Below are 22,982 nucleotides of genomic sequence, written 5' to 3'. Positions count from 1 at the left end.
GGCTTTTTGCAAAATGGGGATTGGACCTACTCGCACCTTTTCGTCAAGCGCCAGGATAGGTTAAATACCTAATTGTGGGAGTGGATTATTGCACTAAGTGGATAGAAGTAGAGCCACTAGCTACTATCACAGCTCAAAGAAGTCAAAAATTCCTATACAAAAATTTTATTACTCGGTTCGAAGTTTCTCACTCCATCACCACAGAAAATGGTACACAATTAACCTACTCTACTTTTAGAAATTTAGTAGCAAGCATGAAGATCAAGCGCCAATTCACATCGGTAGAACATCCCCAAGCCAACGAACAAGATGAAGCAGCCAATAAAGTCATATTAGCTGGATTAAAGAAAAGACTGCAGGATGCAAAGGGGGCTTGGGCAAAAGAGCTCCCGCAAGTACTATGGGCTTACCGAACAACACCTCATTTTACAACTGGAGAAACACCCTTCCAACTTGCATACGGAATAGAAGCCATGATCCTAGTAGAGGTCAATGAACAAAGTCCAAAGATAAGATTTTATGATGAGATCAGAAATATTCAAGCCCGTAGAGAAGAACTCTAACTCCTCCTAGAAGTTCGAGAACAAGCCTAGATAAGAGAAGCAACGCTAAAGCAAAGGATGTCGGCCAGATATAACAAAAAGGCCGTACAAAGGAACTTTGCCACAAGCGACCTGGTCCTGATAAGATATGATATCGGGTTAAACAAGTCGGGCGAAAGGAAGCTTGCTACCAATTAGAAAGGACCTTACAAGATATCCAAAGTCTTGGAAAAAAGGCTATTACAAAGTGTCCAACTTGAACAGAGCCGAGCTCCCAAGGTCATGGCAGACATGTAACTTGAAGAGATATTATAGCTAGTAGCGCACCTCACTCCCTGATGTACTCTTTTTCCCGACTTCAAGGTTTTTTTTCCTGAGAAGGGTTTTCTTGAAGGAGATTTTAATAAGGCATCAAAGCGATGACTAGGGGCAAGAAAATTATTCCCTTTGTAGCAAAGCATTTTTGTAAGTTACATTTCATCAATAACAATGTCTCTTTCCATTTATTCCATTACCATTTTCTATTATACGCATTGACTGAAGCTCGAAAAAGCGCGAAAATCTGTTGTCCGACCTACATGGTCGGCAAGATAATGCGACGAGGTACAAGTCGATGTAAAGAGGTTGTAAATGACGATAATGAAAAAGCTCAGAACCAAACGACTTATAAGTTGGAAAGCAGACGAGCAGAGTAAAATGTATCGCAAAAATAACCTAAGTTACGAAAACGATTCAATAACAAAACTAATTGGTCGTTCGCACCAAAGTAATGGAAAACATAAACTTTTCTTTAAAAGCATGAGGTAAAAGGTACTCATAAAAGGCTTTCATAAAAGCCTCACAAATAGCTCAAATAGCAGACAAGTCATCCGAAGTCAAAAGGGAAACTCAGAAACATAGAAACCCTTTCAAAATCATTACAACTACTCATAGTTAAGAAAATTTATTAAAGTCCTAATTAAAAAAAGACTAACCACAGTAAAACAAAAGTTGTTAAAGGTCCTTCAAAAGGGACCAAAGTCAAGGCATATAAAAAACACAAGATAAAAGTGTTCATAACAAAGACCCACAAGTCGGGCCGCAACTAAAATATCAAATAGGGCCAATTAAAGGATTCTGATCAGGAGCTGGAGAGGAATCAGGTTCGGCGGAGGAAGTCGGAGGATTTTCCTCAATTGGAGCTACTTCTGGCTGAGAGGAAGAACTCGGCATCACCTCCTCGAAAGCAATGACTTCTTGGGGAGGAGATTCAATTAAACGCTGCCCAGCAGTCTTGAGCTCGGAGTCAGTAGGAGGATGAGGTGGAAAGATGATCTCCCCATCAACTACAATCTTGTCGGGGTGAAGGGGGGATAAGTCTAAGCCGGGAGCAAGAACTCGAACTTGATTCTTCAAAAATTCAAACACCTCCTCCGTCCCCTTGAAAACTGACTCCTCCAAGTCAATGTAATCCTTCCTAAGATGATTCATTTGCCTCTTCAAATCCAAGTTCTCCCTAAAAGCCCTAACATAGTTCTCCTCAGCCTTTTTTAACAATCCCTCGGGTAGAGCACAGGAAGCTGCAGATTCCCTCCCCTGATCACGAGCTTTGAAGAGCTCAGCCTCCAGACTTTTTTTTCCTCTTCCAACCCCTTCTTGACCTCCCGAAGAGTGGCCACCTCGGCCTAAAGGGCCTCTAAAGAATGCTGAGTAGCATTCAGAAAGGTTCTCTCCAACTCTTTCAATAGGGTAGAGCATACTCCAGCAGTCCAGATCCCCCCTCCCCCCGATTAAGACTTTGAGGCTATTTTTTATAGAAACATCATCCATAGCGATAAAGCTATGAGGAAGCATGTGCTTCTCATAAAACTTCACCCTATCAAATTCGGCATCATTAATATTGAGGGCATCGAATTCTGATGTCTTCCTCTTTTTAGAGCTCGGCTCAGAATAAGGAGGAAATGGAGGAGTAAGAACTAGAACGAGAGCAAGAAGAGGATGGGAGGGAAAAGGGTTTACCGGCTTGCTCTGGGAACAGGTCTCCGAATCAGACTTGGTCAGAGGTAAAGTGTCCGACTTACTGCTCTCCTGTAGCTGGGCAGCTCAGACACGAGCATTCCTCTTGGCCTCTTGAACTTTTTGATAAGCCTTGGAATCGCTTTCCATTTTTCTACAAAAATAATATTAGACATCAAAAAACAAGTCGAAAAAACTGATAAAGGAATCTGTAAAATAATAATAATATAAACTACCTAGCTCAGTACGAACATAACTTGGAGTCCCGAGAAAGAACTTTTTTGTATCAAGGTTTGGAGCCCGTCCCCAAGCCTCTCAAACAAACTCGACTACAGCTTCCTCGACCTCATTCAAGTCTGTCAGTTTATATTTTTCGACAGGGGCCGCTTCCATCCAGTACAATGGGAAACGGGGCTCATTATTCTCATTAAAAAGAAAGGGTGATGACCCTCAGCAGCACGGAGTTTAAAGAAGAAGTTTTTAAAATCATGGAACGACTTATCAAAGATAGAAAAAACTTTCCGACCTTGGATGGCTCGGAAGGAAACCCATTGTTGCTTATTTTTATTTGAAGTGGCACTAAAAGGTTTGGTAAGATGAAATAAAAAGAAAAACATCTTTAAAGAAGTCGAAAAATCAAGCTCATGACTCACAAGCTGGTATATCTTCATAAAACCCCAAGAATTTGGGTGCAGTTGGGAAGGAGCGAATTTACAGCAAGATAAAACCTCAGTTTCAAAATCGGAAAAAGGAAACGTCACCCCAAGTCGGTTGAAAAAGCAATCATGCATGAAGATAAACTGCGACTCCAAATTAACAACTTGGCCAAAGCAAACCCGCTCTTCAGCGTCAGGGGCAACTAACTCGTATTTCACATCATCATCCTTAGAACTACAAAATCTATGGTACTTCTGAAACTCATCTACAAAAATATTATCTACCATCGGAACAGCACAAAGAACTGAAGAATCTACCCATCTCAACAGATTCCCAGGAACCCTCGAAGACATTTTTGAAATAGTTGGGCGAGACATTTAGAAAAGATGCACCTACAATATGAAAAGAAGGTATCACTACTAATCAAAAACAGAAGAAACACCTTTCCAGATCACAGCATCCGACAAATACGAGCAAACATCATTAGAAAATGAACAAAGGTGTAGTCATCACAAGTGCTACCTAAAAGCATCTACATTCATGGCAGAATCACGGCAACAAAAAACCAACCATCAAAGAAGTTAAAAGGTTTCACCAACAAACAGAGACCCATTGCGTTTAAACACAGACACTTCAAAGACAACAAAGAAACTTTACACAGGCAACACTACGTTATCGAAAGAGAAAGCTAACCTTATATCAGCATCACGAAAGCAGCAAAGAAACCCTTCAAAACAATTCGTGCACCCTCCAAAATTCTTCACAGGAAGAACAAAGCGCCAAATATTATATGTGGAAGAACGTAAGGGAAGAAGAAGGTTCCAGCGTATGAAAGTGAGCAGAAAAACTTGAAAAAGTACAAGTGCACCTAATTTGCAGAAGAAGAAACAAAAAGAAGAGAGAGGGAGGGAGAAAAAGTGTTTTTAAAAGACCCAAGGGACAGAAACGTGGAAACAATCCCACTCATTAAAACGTGCACAGTTACAGATGCAACCGCAGCCCACGTGGCAAAGAAGAAAAACCAATGAATGCGACGATTCACCATTCCACGATCACGTCGGTTTTTTTATGTGATCTAAAATACTGACCTAAGAGGTTCCGACTTCACACATACTTGATTCCGACTCCGAAAAAGAGATTGAATTCAAGTAGGGACATTATTCATACCTAACCAAAAAACGTAAGCCAAGCCTAAAAGCATATAAAAGTCCAAAATACATCTACTGTGTAACCGACCTCTTGAGAGGTCGAACAAGAACACTACCAGAAGATAACTCTCCCCTGAAGGAGTTATAACTTCTCCTAATATCTCTCACCCACTTCTAGAAGAGGGATCATAACCACCCTATGATCAAGGAACGGTTATCCACCACCAAAAATGGAACTACTCACCTTCAGGTATAACTAAGTCCAATACACTAAAAACTTACTAAGACCCTTACTGACTTAAGCATCTGAGTGTAAATTAAGTCAGAATCCACCCTATTGAAGATTTAGGCCTCACTTACAAGCCCAAAGACAACTCAGTTTCAGATAACCTTCGAAACACAACTAAAAAATAATTTTATAATAATTTAATTATAATTTTATACGAAAAAAATTTTATCTATTAAGGTATAAAAATATATTAAAATTAGCAAAATTAAAGAATATTAAAAATATAATATTATGATAAAAAGAGATTTATATAAAAATTAATTTAATAAATTTTTAAAATTTTAGAAATAAAAATAATTTATGTATATATTTATAAACACTAATTTAACTCTAAATAAATTTATAACATGCGACATATCAAGTATTATTAACATGATACATCAACTAATTATTTTATAACATGTGACATTAGTTTGTGGTTCTTAACATATCATCTTATCTAATGAAAAAACCGATTTAATTTATAATCTATCTTTTTAGGAACTAAAGTGACTAATTTAATCTTTCAAAAACCGTATTTGATATTAACCCCATGTTTCCAATGGTGCTTCGTATTTGCTCAACTTAACACATACAAATTACCTAGATATAATTATGTTTAGGGTTTAAAATCATAGAAATCACTAAACCCCAAACTTTAATTAAAAATCTGGCAAATTCGAAGTTGACAACAAGTTAGCTGTATCATTCTTGTACTTTGGAAGCAAAAACATTTCGAGGATTAACAATAACAATAATTGACAAGCATCCCAACTCCAACCTCCTCCATCTGATAATCTAAATATTGAACTCAAATTTTTTTTTTTTATGTTTTACGGCAAATACAGAAGACAGTATTAATGGCATCCATAAACCCAGTGTGGATGGTAAATGGAGACTACTATTCAGTTCCAAACTAAATTGACATGTGATCTGAGGAGTGTAACTGGTTAATCCATTCTTCCCTTCAAGATCCTTTCCTTTACTTCAGTTGGTGTACTGCATGAGTGAAATCAAATGAACAATAAGCAACCATGAAATAAGTTACAAGAGAAATATAAGAGAAATAAACAATTAAGTTGAAATAACAAATATACCCTTTCTTTAAAATTGTAAATAAAATAAATAAACATAACTATACGTTTGTGTGCGTGATAGTCGTATCGTCCTACAAATTCCCCCTTGGATAGAATTTTGGAGGACACACATCAGAATTTAAAATTCTCTGTATCATATATGTTCATGTTATGTTCCTTACTAGTTTCGGACAGTCACTTTTACAAGGCAGTGGCCACTCCTCCCGGAATTGTTGATACTTTTTTGTCATGCCATTTTCCCCATATGCCCACTCCATCATAATGCCAAAACTATATATATATATGAGAATAACACTCTCTCTCCCATGCCCACCCATAAAAACATTTAAGCCTTATACCACTAAGTGGCATCGGCTATATAAACCACATGACCCAATATCATATCAGAAGCCAGCCCATTCGTACCACTTTCATCAACAATTGCAAAAGTGAAAGGACAAAACAGAACCGTTAATCATGTAATTCCTCAACGATTCATGAAACTGAACTAAGAATATGCTTTTGTAGGTGTGTTTTGTGTAGCAAAAATGCAATCCCCCTCCCCCTGGGGCCTTTCTTTTCTGTTAATTTGATCCCTTATTTTTATTTTTTCAGTTTAGTGCAAAACCTTCTCATCTGTCGACCACTCTAATCCTCCATTACATTTGTTAATCCTGTATGTGAATTGTCACTAAACCATTTCATAATATGACATGTCATGAAAGCCAATGACGTCCCCTTTTAATAAGACGATAAACTGAAAAGCACGAAAGTTAATGGGCCAATTTAAAAGAACCCCTCCCCCACAACCCAAATAAAAGTTACTTTCCCTATGTATAATGGTAAGAATCATAGAAAGTCTTGCAATTACTTAGAACCAAGATTGACAACTAATGTAAAGATCTCAAGACCAAGTTACTATAAATGAAAATTCCAAACTCACACAACATAGACATGTCCACCCCAGCCACTTAAACAATCACGATCTACTGATGACAGCAGAGCTTGAGAGATAGTCTCAAACAATTCTTCTGGTTCCTGTATGATGGTACAGAGGGGAAAAAAAGATCTTATCTTCAAAAAATAATATATAGAATAAGATATAAGAAATACCTGAAGCTAAATCAAAAGTTTTACAATGTGCAACAGTCTGATTTCTGAAACTAAATTGTGCCACTATTAAATGGATTTTTCTGTTTGTATTCCACCATCAAACTTCTGGATATCATCTTATTGCAAAATTGGTGTCATGTTTTTGTAACTAGATAACTAGTTTGTTTGACATTGTTACACAGTTACAGACTTACAGATGCAACACTATTTTATTCAGACAAACTTCTCATATGAAGAAAATGACATTGTGAATTCACTTGCTGTGCATTGTGTTTTTCAATTGAACGACAAAATATCTTCATTGAATAAATGCAAAATGATTGTATCACATAACATATTGAAAATTTTGGTCTTGGATTTATCATTTAAGTTTGAACACATGCTACCATATATAAATATCTGATTATAAAACACCGCTCCTAGCATGACCTCCCGCATCATCTGCTTCAAGTTCAAGTCATCAACTAATTTGGCAGTATTCAGTTTTACAACCTATGATGATTTCATCCTTCGTCTACACGTTCACACTTAAGCTTAATCTATAACTATGATCTATGATGCACTATAATGTAAAAGACACATGATTGATTTTTCAATCTACTACAAGGAACTATACTATTTAAAATGTCATAGTTTGCATATGCCCATTTAGAGTTTTCTTTTCCAGTGATTTTCATTTATAGAATTTTAAAGTTTATTTGTTTCAGCTTCTGAAAAAGCGATGCTACAACTACGACCTTCTGTATAATTGAAAAAGTTGAAAACTAATTTTTCTAAGAGGCTACTATTTTAAGAATCTATCCAGTAGGAAAGAAAAAAATAAAGATGAAAACGTTTTTTCCAAATCCTGGTTAAGAAGTTTATTTATCAAGTATCTGGAAAATGATTTCTCTTTTTTTAAGTTAAAAAGTGACGTTCAGGATAAATAAGTTGAAAACAAACATTTCCTACTAAAGCACTACCCACAAAATAAAAAAAAAAAAAAAATAGGCATGACTACATAGTGCACAAAACAACCACAGGAGACAAAGAAAAGGGTCACATAAAAGAAAAAACAAGTTAAACTTGGGGACACACCATGTCAGGCTTAAACATTGACTCGCAAGCACCATATAGAGATTCAGAGGCAGTGCCAGCAACAACAAAATCCTTAGCAAGCTCCCTGCATATAAGAGATGGCAATGCTTTTAGCATCACATACAGATAGCTCAAAATAAAGTCATATAACAGTCATACTATTTCATAATTAAAAGGAAGAACAGACATGACTAACAAAAAATCACCTCAAAAAAAAAAAAAAAAACTTTGAATATTGCATATTACAGGACATAGTAGACGGAGGATGAGCACTAGAGAGGGACAAGGGAGGTAGGCAGGGGGAGAGATTCAAATCAAAATTTAATGCTTGGCTATCAAAGGTACTTGATACCAGGTACAGATTTTAGGAAGAGTGGTGAGGAGCGGGGACACTAGCCATCCTAAAAATTTTGAAAAATTCTCATATGAAGATAGCATATGTATATATTAATGTGAAAATCACAAAAACCAACTAGCTTATACACAAAGATATAAAACAGCAAGGCTCTGAAATGTTTACTATCAAATATAGAGATACCTCTAATTAGATTATGTGTCTTGCGGCTGGTAGACACAACACATAATCTATAATCAATCCCACAAGACCTACTTGTCCAAAAGGGTCTATTATAGAGATTAGAGTTATACTCCAACTAAATACACCAAACAATTGCATGGACAGCACATTTTTTAGAGTTATACTCCCCCATGTGTCTCTGAATTCGACCCTAATAGATAAAACCATAATCTGTTGAAGCTTGAGAATAGTCGTGGGAGTTCAAGACAAAGATCAAATGGCAACATTGCGAGCAAGTCTTCTCTATGGAGGTAGTACTTTGTAACACATATAGATATAATCTTTGATGCATGTGCTTTTTAACATTTTCAATCTAGATCAAAACTGTTGATTATTAGGCTTTAGAAACCTTCAAGAATAAAATATTTCTAAAACAGTCACATTTGCAGGTGATCATGACCCTATGCTTCCATCCAATTACATTACAAGATATCAAATTTTCCAAAGAAGAAATTTGGCTTCAGACAATGTATTTGGCTTCTGAAAGGTACTAATAACAAGTAATTGTGCAAAAAAATTATTGCATGGACCTACAAAGCCAAGAAATGATGGATAATTCGAAACAATTTAACTTACTTTGCTCCAATTGAATCCATTGTGCAAATGAATGGTTTATCCTCATCTCCTAAGCCAGCAATTACAGGCTGGCAAAAGTATGGACCAAACCTGAAAAGGCAAAACAATGTATGGTTTGATTAAGAATTTCAAGCTACTGTGTTTATTAACATCATAGTTGTTAATCCAGATTAGAAAATAGTGCAAAGCTCCAAAATGCTATGGTTGTAAAGATACAAGAATGATCCGCTGCAAATATTCTGAGAAAACATAAATTGGAACTCAAAAAAAGCACACTGAGCTTAAGATAAAATCATCACTTATTCACAAAGTTCATAGCTTAATGGTGACAATCATATTTAATGTAACAGAGTGAAGAGAACTAAGGATGAGGACTTCCTCAATATGACATTAACTATAAAAGGTGTCCTATAGTTTTTCTCTACCATGGGTTTTAACTAGACTCATTCATAACTTATTAACAGCCCCCAAGTGACTTTTATTCAATTAGGCAGCAATAAGCAGCATCACCATAGTGGAACGGACATTAGTTATGAATACCAGTGAAATTAGTAAATAAAAGACTATGCCAGTGTAATTCCTATTTCCTGGCTTCCCATTAGCTTCCCTCTATTTCGGGGGTTAACATGAAGGGTCAAATTGCTATCCTAAAATTGGGTGAAGTTTCTCAAGGTGTTACGCAAATTTTTGTTCAAAACCCCAATTTGTTAAAACCCTAAAAAACATTAAATAAACCTTGCTTCAAAACAGATCTAAAATTAAAATTGCATTTACCTTTTCTCATAAAGAAGGGCAGAGACCAAGCTAGCAAAGGTCTCGGGCTTCATATCCCTCTCTTCCCTAAGCTGATACAGTTTGTGCCTGAAAACCAGACGCTGGTACCTACAAGCAAAGCAAACAAAATCAAACCAAAACAAAAACAAAATGAAAACTTTAAATTAATTGATTAAAAAAAGAAGAGAGAAATGCATTGGCACGTACAGAGTTTGGGCATCGGTGGCGAGGCCAGAGAGACCGATGAAGAGTTTGTCGTGTATCTTGGAGATCCTTTGGAAATCGGTGGCTATGGTTTGAAGCTGGACACCGAGCCTCCGATCGCTGGCGATGGCAAAGCAGTTCTTGCCAACCATAGCCACTAGGGCACTCCCGTTGTACTCGAAGATCGACATTTTAACTTTGAGCAACCAAGAATAACGAAGAGAAGGGAGACACTGAGATGTTGCGGCTCGCGAGTTTTTTTATGTTTTAAAAAGTGCTTTTCTTTGGGATCAAGCCACGATGAAATAAGTTAGGACTTAGGAGGCCAATGTTCTGGTTATCAGTATAGGACCGGCCTGTCCGGTTCAATTTTAGATTAAGCCGGACGTGCACTTAAACCAGTCCACTCAAATTAGTTGAAAACCGTCCGATTCAATGCGAACTGGATGAACTGCTAGACCCGCGCGTCCACGGTACACCAGCGTTCACCTTGAGCGTCAAAGAAACCTCCTGCTGCTCCCCCAATGCTCCAATGGTGGGAATTTTGAAGTTAATGCTGCTCCAAACATTTGGCAACTGGCAAGGACCCTTAGTGATATTATATGATAATTAATATTCAAATTATTACGAATACACAAAATTAATTAAGTTAATCATAATGTATTATTGATTTTTTGTATGTATACAGTATGATTGAATTATTTCTCATTTTTATTGTTTTTATTTCTTTTTTTATCATCATAATTATCAAAATCAAATCGGTAATCGATCCAATTAGAATATTAAAAATTAATGGTTACTAATTTAATCATTAAATAACTGATTAAATCATTTAATCTGGTTATAATTAAATAATTATACATAATTTTATATTTTCTTTGTATTTTTATTTTTATACTAAATCAATTATTACTTTTTGTTTTAATAATTCGTTAGTTAGTTGGTAACTATTACATTTTTTAAGTATGTGTTAAAAAATTTAATATTAATAAATATTATATAATTATAAATAGAAAATTTATTTTATGATTAATAAAAATATTTTTGTTTATTTCTTAAATTTATAAAAATAAAAATTTAAATAAATATAAAAGATATTACGACATGCTTCGGTTTATCAAAAGAGATTTGTACAACTATGTTCACCGTCAAGGACGAGCACGAATCTTGGACGGCAATGCAGTAAAAACTATAAATAATCAGTTGGGTAACTTATCCTGAGTGGACGGTATCATGAAATTCCATTATGAGTTGTTTGGTGATGTCTTTGCATTTGATGCGACGTATCATGGGAACAAGTACAAGAAATCTTTGGTGGTGTTCTCCAGGACGAATCATCGTAAGCAAACTTACATTTTTTAATTTGCATGGTTACAAGACGAGGAGGTCCGTACTTATAGGTGGACTCTTTTAAACTTTTTGGATGTTATTGGACAAAAAAAAATTCGAACCTCGTTGTCACGGATGGTGATAAGGCAATGCACGCTGACATTGCGGAGATGATGCCTTCTACCAAGCATCGACTATGTGCATGGCATCTGGAGAAAAATTATATCCAACAGGTAAAGGAAATTGAATTTCGGAAAGTATTCAAGAAGGCTATCTATGCAAACTTTGATGTTGACGAGTTCGAGAGATATTTAAAGACATCCATCAAGTTTCTCAGTTTGGGCAAAAATACGTGGGTGCAATTGATGTATGACATTAAAGAGTTGGGCAATGATCTATTTAAAGGAGACTTTTTGTGCCGGATATAGACAATATCAAGATGTGAAAGAATCAATTCTTTCATTAAAGCATTTCTAAAGTCAACCAATAGCATTCTTGAACTAGTTCACAACTTGGATAGGGTCGTAAAAGACTATCGGAACAACGAGGTTACTACACAATTTTATTGTACACGCTAGTGTTAACTACCGTATTAGATGCAATAGAGTTGTCTGCACCGAAGCTATATACAAGAGTTGTTTTCAGGGAGGTTAAGAAGCAAATCAAAGGGTGAGCATCAATATGACCATTGTGTAAGGTTTTGTAAAATGGGTAACCCGAACAGGGTATTTAACGTTTTATATGATCTGAATGACCGAAAGATTGTGTTACCTAGATTATTTCTTTATCAATAATAGGTTTACCATTGTAATTATTTTTTAGTGAGAGTACATAAAAAAAAAGGTACATAGTATATAAGGTGTAATAACTCAACAAATATTTTCTAAGGGAGATTTTTCATTTTCTCCAATAATGAGAAGAACCTATCTCTCTCCCTCTCTTAATCCTTTCTGATTCATCAAACCATCAACATCACAGCTTGAACAGCTTAGGGCATGAGATTTTCTTCATGGTGCGGTGAGCGTGGAGAGCAACCAAGCTGTGAATCAAAAAAAAAAAAAAAAGTTGCGAATCCAATTTTGCCATTCTCTTTCTATCCCTAATTTTTCTTTCGACATTTTCTTTCCCCCATTCTTACCTCTTCCTTCAAACTCATCCAATAGAGTTTGATGAGAGGCTATTTCGCAAGATTCTTTCTTGGTGAACATAGTTGTTCCGATCAACGAGTTGGAAGGAAGAAGATCTGAATCCCTATTACTCTGTGATTCATTGATTTCTCAAAATGGCAAATATGGCAAACAGATCCTCCCATTGCAGAGGTCGTGGAGCTACATTGGCTTGCTCTCATTGCAACAAGCAAGGGCACACAGAAGATGTATGCTATAAGAAGCATGGGTACTCCTCCCACTTCTACCAATGGCAGCAACATAACACCACCATCAATCACGTGATCACTGAGGGGCATGATGATATACTCAGTGACAAACAATTCCAGCTCAATTGTCTCCAAGAGAACATTGGAATATCAAGATCTGGATTCACTCCAGAGCAAAGATTTGCCTTGTTAGAGTTGATCAAAGATAAAAGTGTGCAGCAACAACCTCATAATGCAAATCAAATTTTGACTAATTCCATTCACACTTCCACTCCAGGTAAAACCATTGCATTACATTTTAATGCGAGAATTATGAGCATTATCACTCCAAAATCTGCACTATGGATCATTGATTCCGGTGCAATAGATCATGTGACTTTTGACTTAAAAGATTTTGCAAGTTTTCAAAATATTGATCCAATCAATGTGATATTGCCAAATGGAACCAAAACTGTTAGCACCATCATTGGCACAATCACATTTTCTAAAAATTTTTTTCTCAAAATGTTTTATACATTCCTTCTTTTGATTTTAAATTGATATCGTGTCAAAGTTAACCTCAAACTTACATTGTCAATTGTTATCAATGATAAGTGTTGTGAGATACAAGATAGATCCACATCAAACATGATTGGCATTGCTGAGTGTATAGAAGGGTTATATACAATGAGTAAGAACCAGAATTCTCTCATTTTCCCCCTCTTCCAACAAAGCAAGCTTCATTGGCGGTAACTACTACTACTACTCATTCCACCACACCTTCACACAGTGAGCACAACAACATTTGGCATCTTAGATTAGGACACATACCCATGCATAAATTGATTTTTCTGAAGAAGTATTATCCTTTTATAGATAGTATTGCTTCAAATTTTCCTTGTGATTCATGTCATTTTGCAAAACAAAAGAAATTATCTTTTAATCTTAGTACAACTAAAATAAAAGATTGTTTTGATTTAGTTCATATGGATATCTGGGGTCCTATTTCTGTCCCTTCCAATGAAGGACATAGGTTTTTTGACTGTGGTGGATGGTAAGAGCAAATTCACTTGGATTTTTTTTATGAAAACCAAATCTGAAGCATCACAATTGGTTATTAATTTTGTGAATTTCGTCAGAGTACATTTTGAAAAACAAGTTAAGTGTATAAGGACCGACAATGGGCCAGAATTCACTCTAAAATCCTTTTTTGCATCAACTGGAATTTTACACCAAACTTCTTGTGTAGAAACACCAGAGCAAAACGGGATTGTAGAGAAAAAACACCAGCATATTTTAGGTGTTGCTAGAGCACTGCTATTTCAATCAGGAATTCCACATTATTTTTGGCAATACGCAGTTGCTCACGCCATTCACCTAATTAATAGGCTGCCCAGCACTAACCTGAATAATGCTAGTCCTTATAAGCTTTTGTATGGCAATTTACCTGACCTTTCATATTTAAGAGTATTTGGTTCTCTTGCATATGCCTCCACATTAACAAATTCAAGAACAAAATTAGACCCAAGAGCCAGAAAAACAGCTTTTCTTGGTTTTAAATTAGGAACAAAGGGTTTTCGACTTATTGATTTAAAATCAAAGGAAATTTTCATATCTAGAAATGTAATTTTTTATGAAACTCATTTTCCATTTTTACATTCCACTAGCACTGACATTTCTGTAGTGCCCATTCGTACTCCACAATGCATTGATCTTTTTCAATATGATACACCATCCACACATCATTTGCAATCACCCACACATACCACACTCATAGATTCAAATGAACATTTCTCAAGCTCAATACACTCACCAATTTTCTCACACACCATTGCACCCATTACCACACCACACACTGATAATGCACCTGCATCACAACACTCTGACATCACACATGACTGCATTACTAGAAAGTCTGAAAGAGTCAAGAAACCGCCTGCTTATTTGAAGGACTATCATTGTATGACAACCCACACAGCTCACTATAGCAATGTTTCCAACTCTAACTCTTTATATCCTATCTCACAACACTTGTCATATGATAAACTAACCCCGAAATATAAGTCACTTTCTCTAGCCATCACCTCAAACCAAGAACCTAGCACTTATGAGGAAGCGGCTGCACATGAATGTTGGAGAAAGGCAATACAAGATGAATTGACAGCTCTAGATCAGAACAGAACTTGGTGTCTCACTGAACTCCCAAAAGACAAGAAGGCTGTGGGTTGCAAATGGGTTTTTCGGGTAAAATTCAATCCCGATGGCACCATAGAAAGGCACAAAGCGAGGCTAGTTGCAAAAGGATTCACTCAAGTGCAAGGAGTAGATTATGGTGATACTTTTAGTCCAGTTGTCAAAATGACTACCCTACGAGTAATGTTAGCATTAGCAGCGGCAAAGAAATGGCATTTGAAACAGCTGGATGTCAACACTGCCTTCCTTCATGGAGATTTGGACAAAGAAGTTTATATGAAGATACCACCCGGTTTGGCTGTGTCACAACCAGGTTTGGTTTGTAAATTGCAAAAATCTCTATATGGGCTTAAGCAAGCAAGCAGGCAATGGAACATTAAGCTCACTCAGACTCTTGTGGATGCTGGTTATAAGCAGTTTTTTGATGATCATTCACTCTTCATTAAGAAATAATCTCAAAGCTTCACTGCCATTCTAGTATATGTTGATGACTTGGTTTTAACCGGGAATGACATTGGTGAAATCAATTCCATCAAGCAAGATTTGGATGACAAATTCAAAATAAAGGATCTTGGTGATCTCAAATACTTCTTGGGAATGGAAGTAGCACGCTCTAACTCTGGAATTCACATTTATCAGCGGAAGTACACCATGGACCTTCTCAGAGATTTTGGTTATCTAGATTGCAAGCCTCTCTCTACTCCATTTGATTATAGTCAGAAACTTTCAAAGGAATCAGGAACCATTTTGACAGACAACACTGTTTACAGACAGCTCATCGGCCGACTCCTTTACCTCACAAATACTAGACCCGATATCTCTTATGCTGTGGGACGTTTGAGCCAATTTTTGGACTGTGCAACAACTTCTCACCTACAGGCTGCTTTTCGTGTACTCCGATATTTAAAAGGCCGACCTGCAACTGGTCTCTTCTTCTCCTCTACTTCTAATCTGCATCTCACTGGATTTGCTGATGCTGACTGGGCTACCTGTGCCGATACTCGTCGCTCCATTTCCGGTTATTGCTTCATGCTTGGGAACTCGCTCATTAGCTGGAAGAGTAAAAAGCAAACCACAGTTGCCAAGTCCTCTGCAGAAGCTGAATATAGGTCTCTTGCTGTTGCCACTTGTGAAGCTAGTTGGTTATCTTTCTTAATGGATTTCATTGGCTTGCCGCTTCAAAAGTCTATCACTCTATTCTGTGACAACCAGCCAGCCATTCACATTGCCAATAATCCCATTTTTCATGAAAGAACTAAACACATTGAAGTGGACTGCCACATTGTTCGTGAAAAGCATTTGTCTGGTCTCATTCATCTTATGCCAGTTCGTTCCAAGGATCAACTTGCTGATTTTCTTATCAAAGCTCTGCCACCGGGTCCTTTTCTTGCCAATGTTTCCAAGCTAGGATTGTTAGATTTACACAATTCTAGCTTGCGGGAGGGTGTTACCTAGATTATTTCTTTATCAATAATAGGTTTACCATTGTAATTATTTTTTAGTGAGAGTACATAAAAAAAAAGGTACATAGTATATAAGGTGTAATAACTCAACAAATATTTTCTAAGGGAGATTTTTCATTCTCTCCAATAATGAGAAGAACCTATCTCTCTCCCTCTCTTAATCCTTTCTGATTCATCAAACCATCAACATCACAGCTTGAACAGCTTAGGGCATGAGATTTTCTTCAGATTGAATGCGAGCGTAAGATGTGGGATAGTGATGGCATATTATGTTCACATATATTTTGTGTGATGAAGTATGATGGTTTGGAGAAAATCCCAAAAAACTATTATCCTTATGTGATGGTGTAAGATTGCAAAGGACAGTACATTGTTGACTTGGGGAATGATTCGAGGGAAAAGGCCAGACTGTTTCAATACAATCACTATACTCTACATTAAGCTATGTTGTGACACTTGGTTGTGAAGAGAATGAAGATTTTTCCCTTGCACGTGATGCTCTTTTGAACCTGGTTGAGATACTGCAGCATTGTTGTGTGAAAAAGGATGGTAGCAAGGTACTGCTCAACCAGTGTGGGGTTAGAGACCCAACGATGACAGCTACAAAGAGTGCACCAAAGTGGGAAAATGACAGTGTATGTGCCTCCGAGGAAGAGCCTAAACCCAAGAGGCGTTGTTGCACTAAGTGTGGGGTTGCTTGGCATACAAGAAGAGCATGTGTAAGCCACGGTGGAAAAGTTGTACCAACACGATCGGAAGCATCGACTATGTGCATGACATCTGGAAAACAATCCATATTTTATAAATCATAATAACGAAAGTATAACACAACGACCATAAACTCAACTGTTTTCCTTTATCCAACTCATCATTACAGAGTCCAATCCCCTACAACTATAACACCTTATAAACACCGTTAATTTGAGCAACTGGTTCATTCAACATTAGCCAACCTAGCCAGTAGTATCTATCCCTCTTCTGTGAAACGCTACTTAAAATCCTGAAACTGTCAGACACATATGTTTACAAGACAGTATGCCGCACAGAATTCCACGATTTCTGTATGAAATTTGCTCTCTACCCTATAATTCACCTTGTTATAATAAACTGTAAATGACTAAGAAACTCATTTTTTTTAAATTTATTCAATCCTTTTGACTAAGGTTTTTGTTTATTTCAATCATTATAATTATAGAGTTCAAACTTTTTATCGAAAGTTGACGGATTATTTATTGACTAATCGTTAATTCTACAAGTTTTTAAATCATACCCAATATCTATTCAACTAGTACTATATGGTATTAAATGTCTAGAATCAAAGTATAATAATTACTCACACACGATTATTAATGTTCTTTTTAATAACAATCCCGCTAGATGAACAATGAGAGATGCGAATAACGTGAATAACGAGTTTTAGGCCCAATAACCATAAAAAACCCTAACCCACATCAAACCATAACCCTTTTTTTTATAGCATCCTCCCAAATGCACACTCATCTTCTCCATTGCGTCATTGCATCTCGACCTCATTACTGACTCTTCTTCTCTGTTGCGCCATTGTTGTCACCGTCAGAGACACACGTCAGCACCATCTCATGTCGTCCTCTACGTGCTGCCGCTGTTGCTGTGCTGGATCTCAGTGCTACCACCCTTCATCCACTCCACACCACCATTTTGCTGTGCTGCCACCCTTCTTTCTAAAGCCCTTATCATCCACAGCGCCACCTCCTGCATCCCTACCGTCAACGACGGCGCCGCCACCATTAGCCCCTGGAAGGAACCATCTCGCGCCGTCGTTGGCTCTGCAGAATCGGATTCGTCGCGTCGTCAACCCTAAGCCGTCCCCAACACCCCTGGTAATGGTAAGCAACCCATCTCGCATGAAAAATAATCATCCCCATCTGCATGAAAAATAAACTTCCCATTGCATGAAAAATAAACATTCCATCTGCATGAAAATAAACATTCGAGGTGGTCCTGGGGTTGAAAACCGCAGTGAAGGCGAGAGCATAGGATCATGAAACAACTACGGCTGTGGCTGCATGATGAAGATGATAAGTTGTGTTGGTAAAGAATTTCTCAATTAAATCTCATTGCAAATATAGTTCTAAACCAACAAACAATCCTCCTAATCAAAATTTGTTTATCACAAGTAACAAACCCCAATAAAAATAACCGAAGTATTTAAACATCGGGTCATCTCACAAGAAATTGCAATGAAGTGATCAATTATTGGCTATGAAGAACAAGGGGGTTCGATTTATAATTGGCAAGGAGATACAAAAGCAAGAAAGTAAATAACAAGAACTAATAAAATAAAGGAAAGAACTATTGGCTAGATATAGGTAATTGAGATTATCATCCTTGTCTACAAACCATACATTGACAATTATGAGGGACCAACCCATTAAGTCCATTTCTATGCTTGAAGTAAGTATAATGTCAACTTCAAAGCATTAAGTACATCAAATAGGCTTGACCAACATTAATCCATAAGTCCTAACCTAGCTATCAATTGACTTAGTAGTAGGCTAGTGTCAATGGTTAACAAATTGACCACAAAGAGTTCTCAAATCATCAATTCAATGAGACCCAATGACTTAAGGTCACTCAATTCCCTTAACCTAGGCCAAGAGTAAAGAAAACTACTAAAAAACTAAAGGAAACATTTTATCAAACACCTATAGTACAATAAAAGTAAACATCATAAAATGCAATAACTAATGGAATCCATAACTAACATAAGAAATCAATTAACAATAGTGATGAAGATAAACATAAAAGAGAGCATGGAAATATAAAATTGCATTGAAAGAAAATAGAAATCCAACAAAGGTCCATACACATAAAAGAGAGCAAAATAAGAGAATTAACAAGAAAAACTAGAAGAATAAAGATGTAACAACAAGAAATTAAAAGGGAGAACTAAATCAAAACAAGAATTGAAAGTTGATCTAAGAGAATTTTACCTTAACTACCTAAATTATAGAGAAAAGTTAGAGTTTCTCTCTCTAGAATTCTAAACTAAACCATGATGAAGACTCAAAATATGACTACTTGATTCATCCTCCTTCAATTCTTGGGTTTAATAGCATCAGAAATGGGTTAGATTGGGCCCAAAATGCTTCAGAAATCGCTGGCCACGAGTTGCCTTTAGTGAGTCACGCTGATCCTGCAATGCGCACAAATAGGCCACGCATGCGCATCGCCTAAATGCAAAGAAACTATAACAAATTTTATATCATTTTGAAACCCCGGATGTTAACTTTCCAACGCAACTGAAACCGCCTCATTTGGACCTCTGTAGCTCAAGTTATGATCGATTAAGTGCGAAGAGGTCAGGATTGACAGCTTTGCGATTCTTTCATTTCTTCATGAGTTCTCCATTTTTACATGCTTTTTCTTCGTTTCCTCAATCCAATCTTTGCCTTCTAAACCTGGAATTACTTAACAAATATATCAAGGCATCGAATGGAATCAACAACTCTATTTTATTGAGGAGTATATCTAATTGTTAGTTGGTGTTGAATTCTATGTTGTTTAAAGTAATCTAAACAAACAAGATATTTTGTTCCTTGTCTGTTCTAAGAATTTTGATTTACACCCATTTTTTTTAGACAAATTCTTAATCTTGAAAGCATCACATGCTTTTGATTTTTACTTTAGAAAATGTATCCATGTATATCTATTAAAGTCATCAATAAAAGTGATAAAGTACCTGCTATCAACATTGTCTAAAACTTCAATGGAACAAAAATTTGAATGCACAATTTCAAGTAACCTTTTGACTCTTCATGACTTTTTTTGTATGGAATGAATCTCTATGCTTTTTTCTCATTTGACAAATCTCAAAAATATATTTAGGAATATGAATCTATGGTAGACAAAAAACAAGTCTTTTTCTTAACAGATAATTCAGGCCTAAAAAATGAAAATGCTAAATCGCATATGCCACATTCAGCTATTATTATGTACCGCATAACTCATGCAAGAGGGATTAACATATTGAATTTTTATTGAAAATATTCTGTTGAAATCATCTTTGCTTTGTCAAAGAACCTTTTTTTGTTGTCAAACACAGTGTAATATCCATAATAGATTATCATCTTATATCCTTTTTTAGATAATTATCCCATACTTAATAAATTGTAATCAAGTTTAGGAGTATAAAAAATATCAGAAATATAATTTAAAGAACCGTCCTTCAATCTAATTAGTATTTGTCCTTTTTCTTTTAATAGAAATCTTTATACTATTATCAAACTTCAGTAATAATTTAACTAAATCACTTAATAAAAAAAAATCTTTTCTACCAAACATATGACTACTGTAGATATTATTCAAGAACCATATATTTTTATCTTAACCACATGAGTTACTTGTGAAAAGTAAAGTTTGGGTATTTGGATTATCATTAGTATTTCGATGTTGGTTTTCTGCAACATCTGCTTGATTATTTTAATTATTCTAAATCTGCACTCTGTTGCATTGTGTCCATATTTTTTGCAATGAAAGTAATTGAAATTGATTTTGGTTCTTTTTTTATAAAAGTTGCCTCAACCTCTTCCTCAGTTGGCAAGCATAAAATTTGTTTCACCTCTTATTTGATTAGGCGGTGTAAAATTAGTACAACTTCCTTAGTTGTAATTGCCACAACCTCTTCTTCTGAAATTTTCTCTACCTCTACTTCGATAATTAAAATCACAACTCATCCTTCTTGTGTATGACTTGATTCTACAATATTATTTAAATTCATCTGACTTTTCAGGGTTTCTTTGGTTGATTTTTCTGACTTCTCTAATATTCTGTTGATGTGACTTTCCATGGTTCTTTGTAACTCTGCAATCATCATGGTATCCATATCGTGAGACTCTAGTGCTGTAGTCACCACATGGTCATACTTCATCGGCATGGTGCAATAAATTTTCTCCACCACTTTACTATCAGAAATATCTTCTCTATAGACTCTTATCTTATTAGTAAGATCTGTAACACGAGTAAAATATTGTTCAATAGTTTTTGAGTTAGACATCTAGTATCTTCCATATTCTCTTTGCAAGGACTATAACTTTGTTTTCTGGACTTTATTTACACTTTTTTATGATAATTTCAGTATGTTTCATGCTTATTTTATGCTCTTGCCATTTACTATTTTGTCAAACACCTTATAATCTACACATTGATAAAATTGAGATAGCTTTAATTGATCTATCTTTTGTTGGGTAGAATAAACTCTTCTTTTAAATTCGGTTCAATGAAGTTTCATATATTCAGAGTTTTCAAATGAGTAGATATCAAAGTCTTTTAATAACTATAATCAAATTTTTTTATCTAATTTGAGACTAAATTAAACAACAATATTAACAGTGTTTGTCATACTAATTCTATGAACAAATAATTATGTGTAAATTTTTTTCACAAATTCTCAAACACTGCTAAATTAAGTTACTCTAATATTAAATATAAATATAATATCCACAATTAATTGATCCTAAAATTAGATAAATGATATTATCATATTTTTTACTCAAACTCGCTAACATTAATATAAAAGGAAGGAACAGAGAAACGTTTTTAATTTGTCAAAACCATGCTCATTTTCATTTCGATGGAACATATTTTATAAATATACAACTACCACCAATTTATAGGTATTATTGACGGTGGTTTACAATAGGGGTGTGCATGGGTCGGGTGAAATCGGGTTTGATGTGACTCAGATCCGCTTCGAAATATATACCGGGCTTTTTTATTAGACCTGAACCCGATCCGAGACCCGATGAAACCTATACACTTTTGGGCTACGATTATACCGGATAAAAATCGGGTGAAAACCAGGTCGTTAACATTACATTACCTTGATACCTTCTTATAATCTAGCATGTGAAAATATTCAAATTTTCAATACTCCAACCATGATTTGACATAGTAAAATTCACTTAGAAAAATAAAATAAGAACCAACTCTTATTTAAAATTAAAACATAACCATAATCAATATTAATATTGTCTAATAACACCAAATATTTAAATTAATACAAATAACACAATATTATGCATTAATTAGTCTAAAATCTTATGCATTTTAAACATGAACATTAACTTATAGTCTTATAATAACTAATAACACAAATATTAAGGTTTACAATACATAAATTCCACATGAAAATAGCCATCATCCATAACTAATAACACAAAATATTAATTGTGTATAATGACGGGGCCATTGGGCCGATTTCGGGTGACCTAAACTATAGCCCGGACTCGACCCGAAATAATGACCGAGTTTATTTTTGAGATTCTTACCCAATTCTTGACCCAGTAAAATCACACCAAATTAATCCCTAAAGTGTTCGGGGTCGAGTCGGGTCTTCGAACCAAGTCGGACCATGCACATCCCTAATTTACAATACAACTTGTAACAAAAATATAAATTTTAAATGCTTGTACAACTAATAAACTTGTCCTGAGCATTAGCAGCAAGAAGTTAACAAAAATGTCACTTGCATGATTTGTTCAATTTGAACTCTACTTTTTGACTTTTCAAACCTCAATTTTCTTTTAACAAGTGTAATAGCTACAAATCATGTTGCTTCTAGTTTTGTAGGGTCATTCTAAATAAACAAGTTAATTT

At 35.6% G+C, this 22,982-nt stretch overlaps 1 protein-coding gene across 1 annotated transcript; it reads right to left on the bottom strand.

Annotated features, from left to right (window-relative positions):
* Positions 1-5,251: 5,251 nt before the first annotated feature.
* LOC130982781 (proteasome subunit beta type-3-A) lies at positions 5,252-10,306 on the bottom strand. The gene is made up of 6 exons (XM_057906864.1): positions 10,011-10,306; positions 9,804-9,911; positions 9,030-9,119; positions 7,877-7,961; positions 6,630-6,724; positions 5,252-5,609 (listed from the first exon to the last, which is right to left on the bottom strand). Exons 1-6 carry the CDS (start codon positions 10,196-10,198, stop codon positions 5,561-5,563), a joined length of 615 nt encoding a protein of 204 aa, XP_057762847.1. The 5' UTR covers positions 10,199-10,306; the 3' UTR covers positions 5,252-5,560.
* Positions 10,307-22,982: the final 12,676 nt, after the last annotated feature.

The sequence above is a fragment of the Arachis stenosperma genome, chromosome 5, assembly GCF_014773155.1.
Source record: "Arachis stenosperma cultivar V10309 chromosome 5, arast.V10309.gnm1.PFL2, whole genome shotgun sequence".
Taxonomy (NCBI): Eukaryota; Viridiplantae; Streptophyta; class Magnoliopsida; order Fabales; family Fabaceae; genus Arachis; species Arachis stenosperma.
The sequence above is the reverse complement of the archived record's forward strand: the minus strand, read 5'-3'. Positions and strand labels throughout refer to the sequence as shown.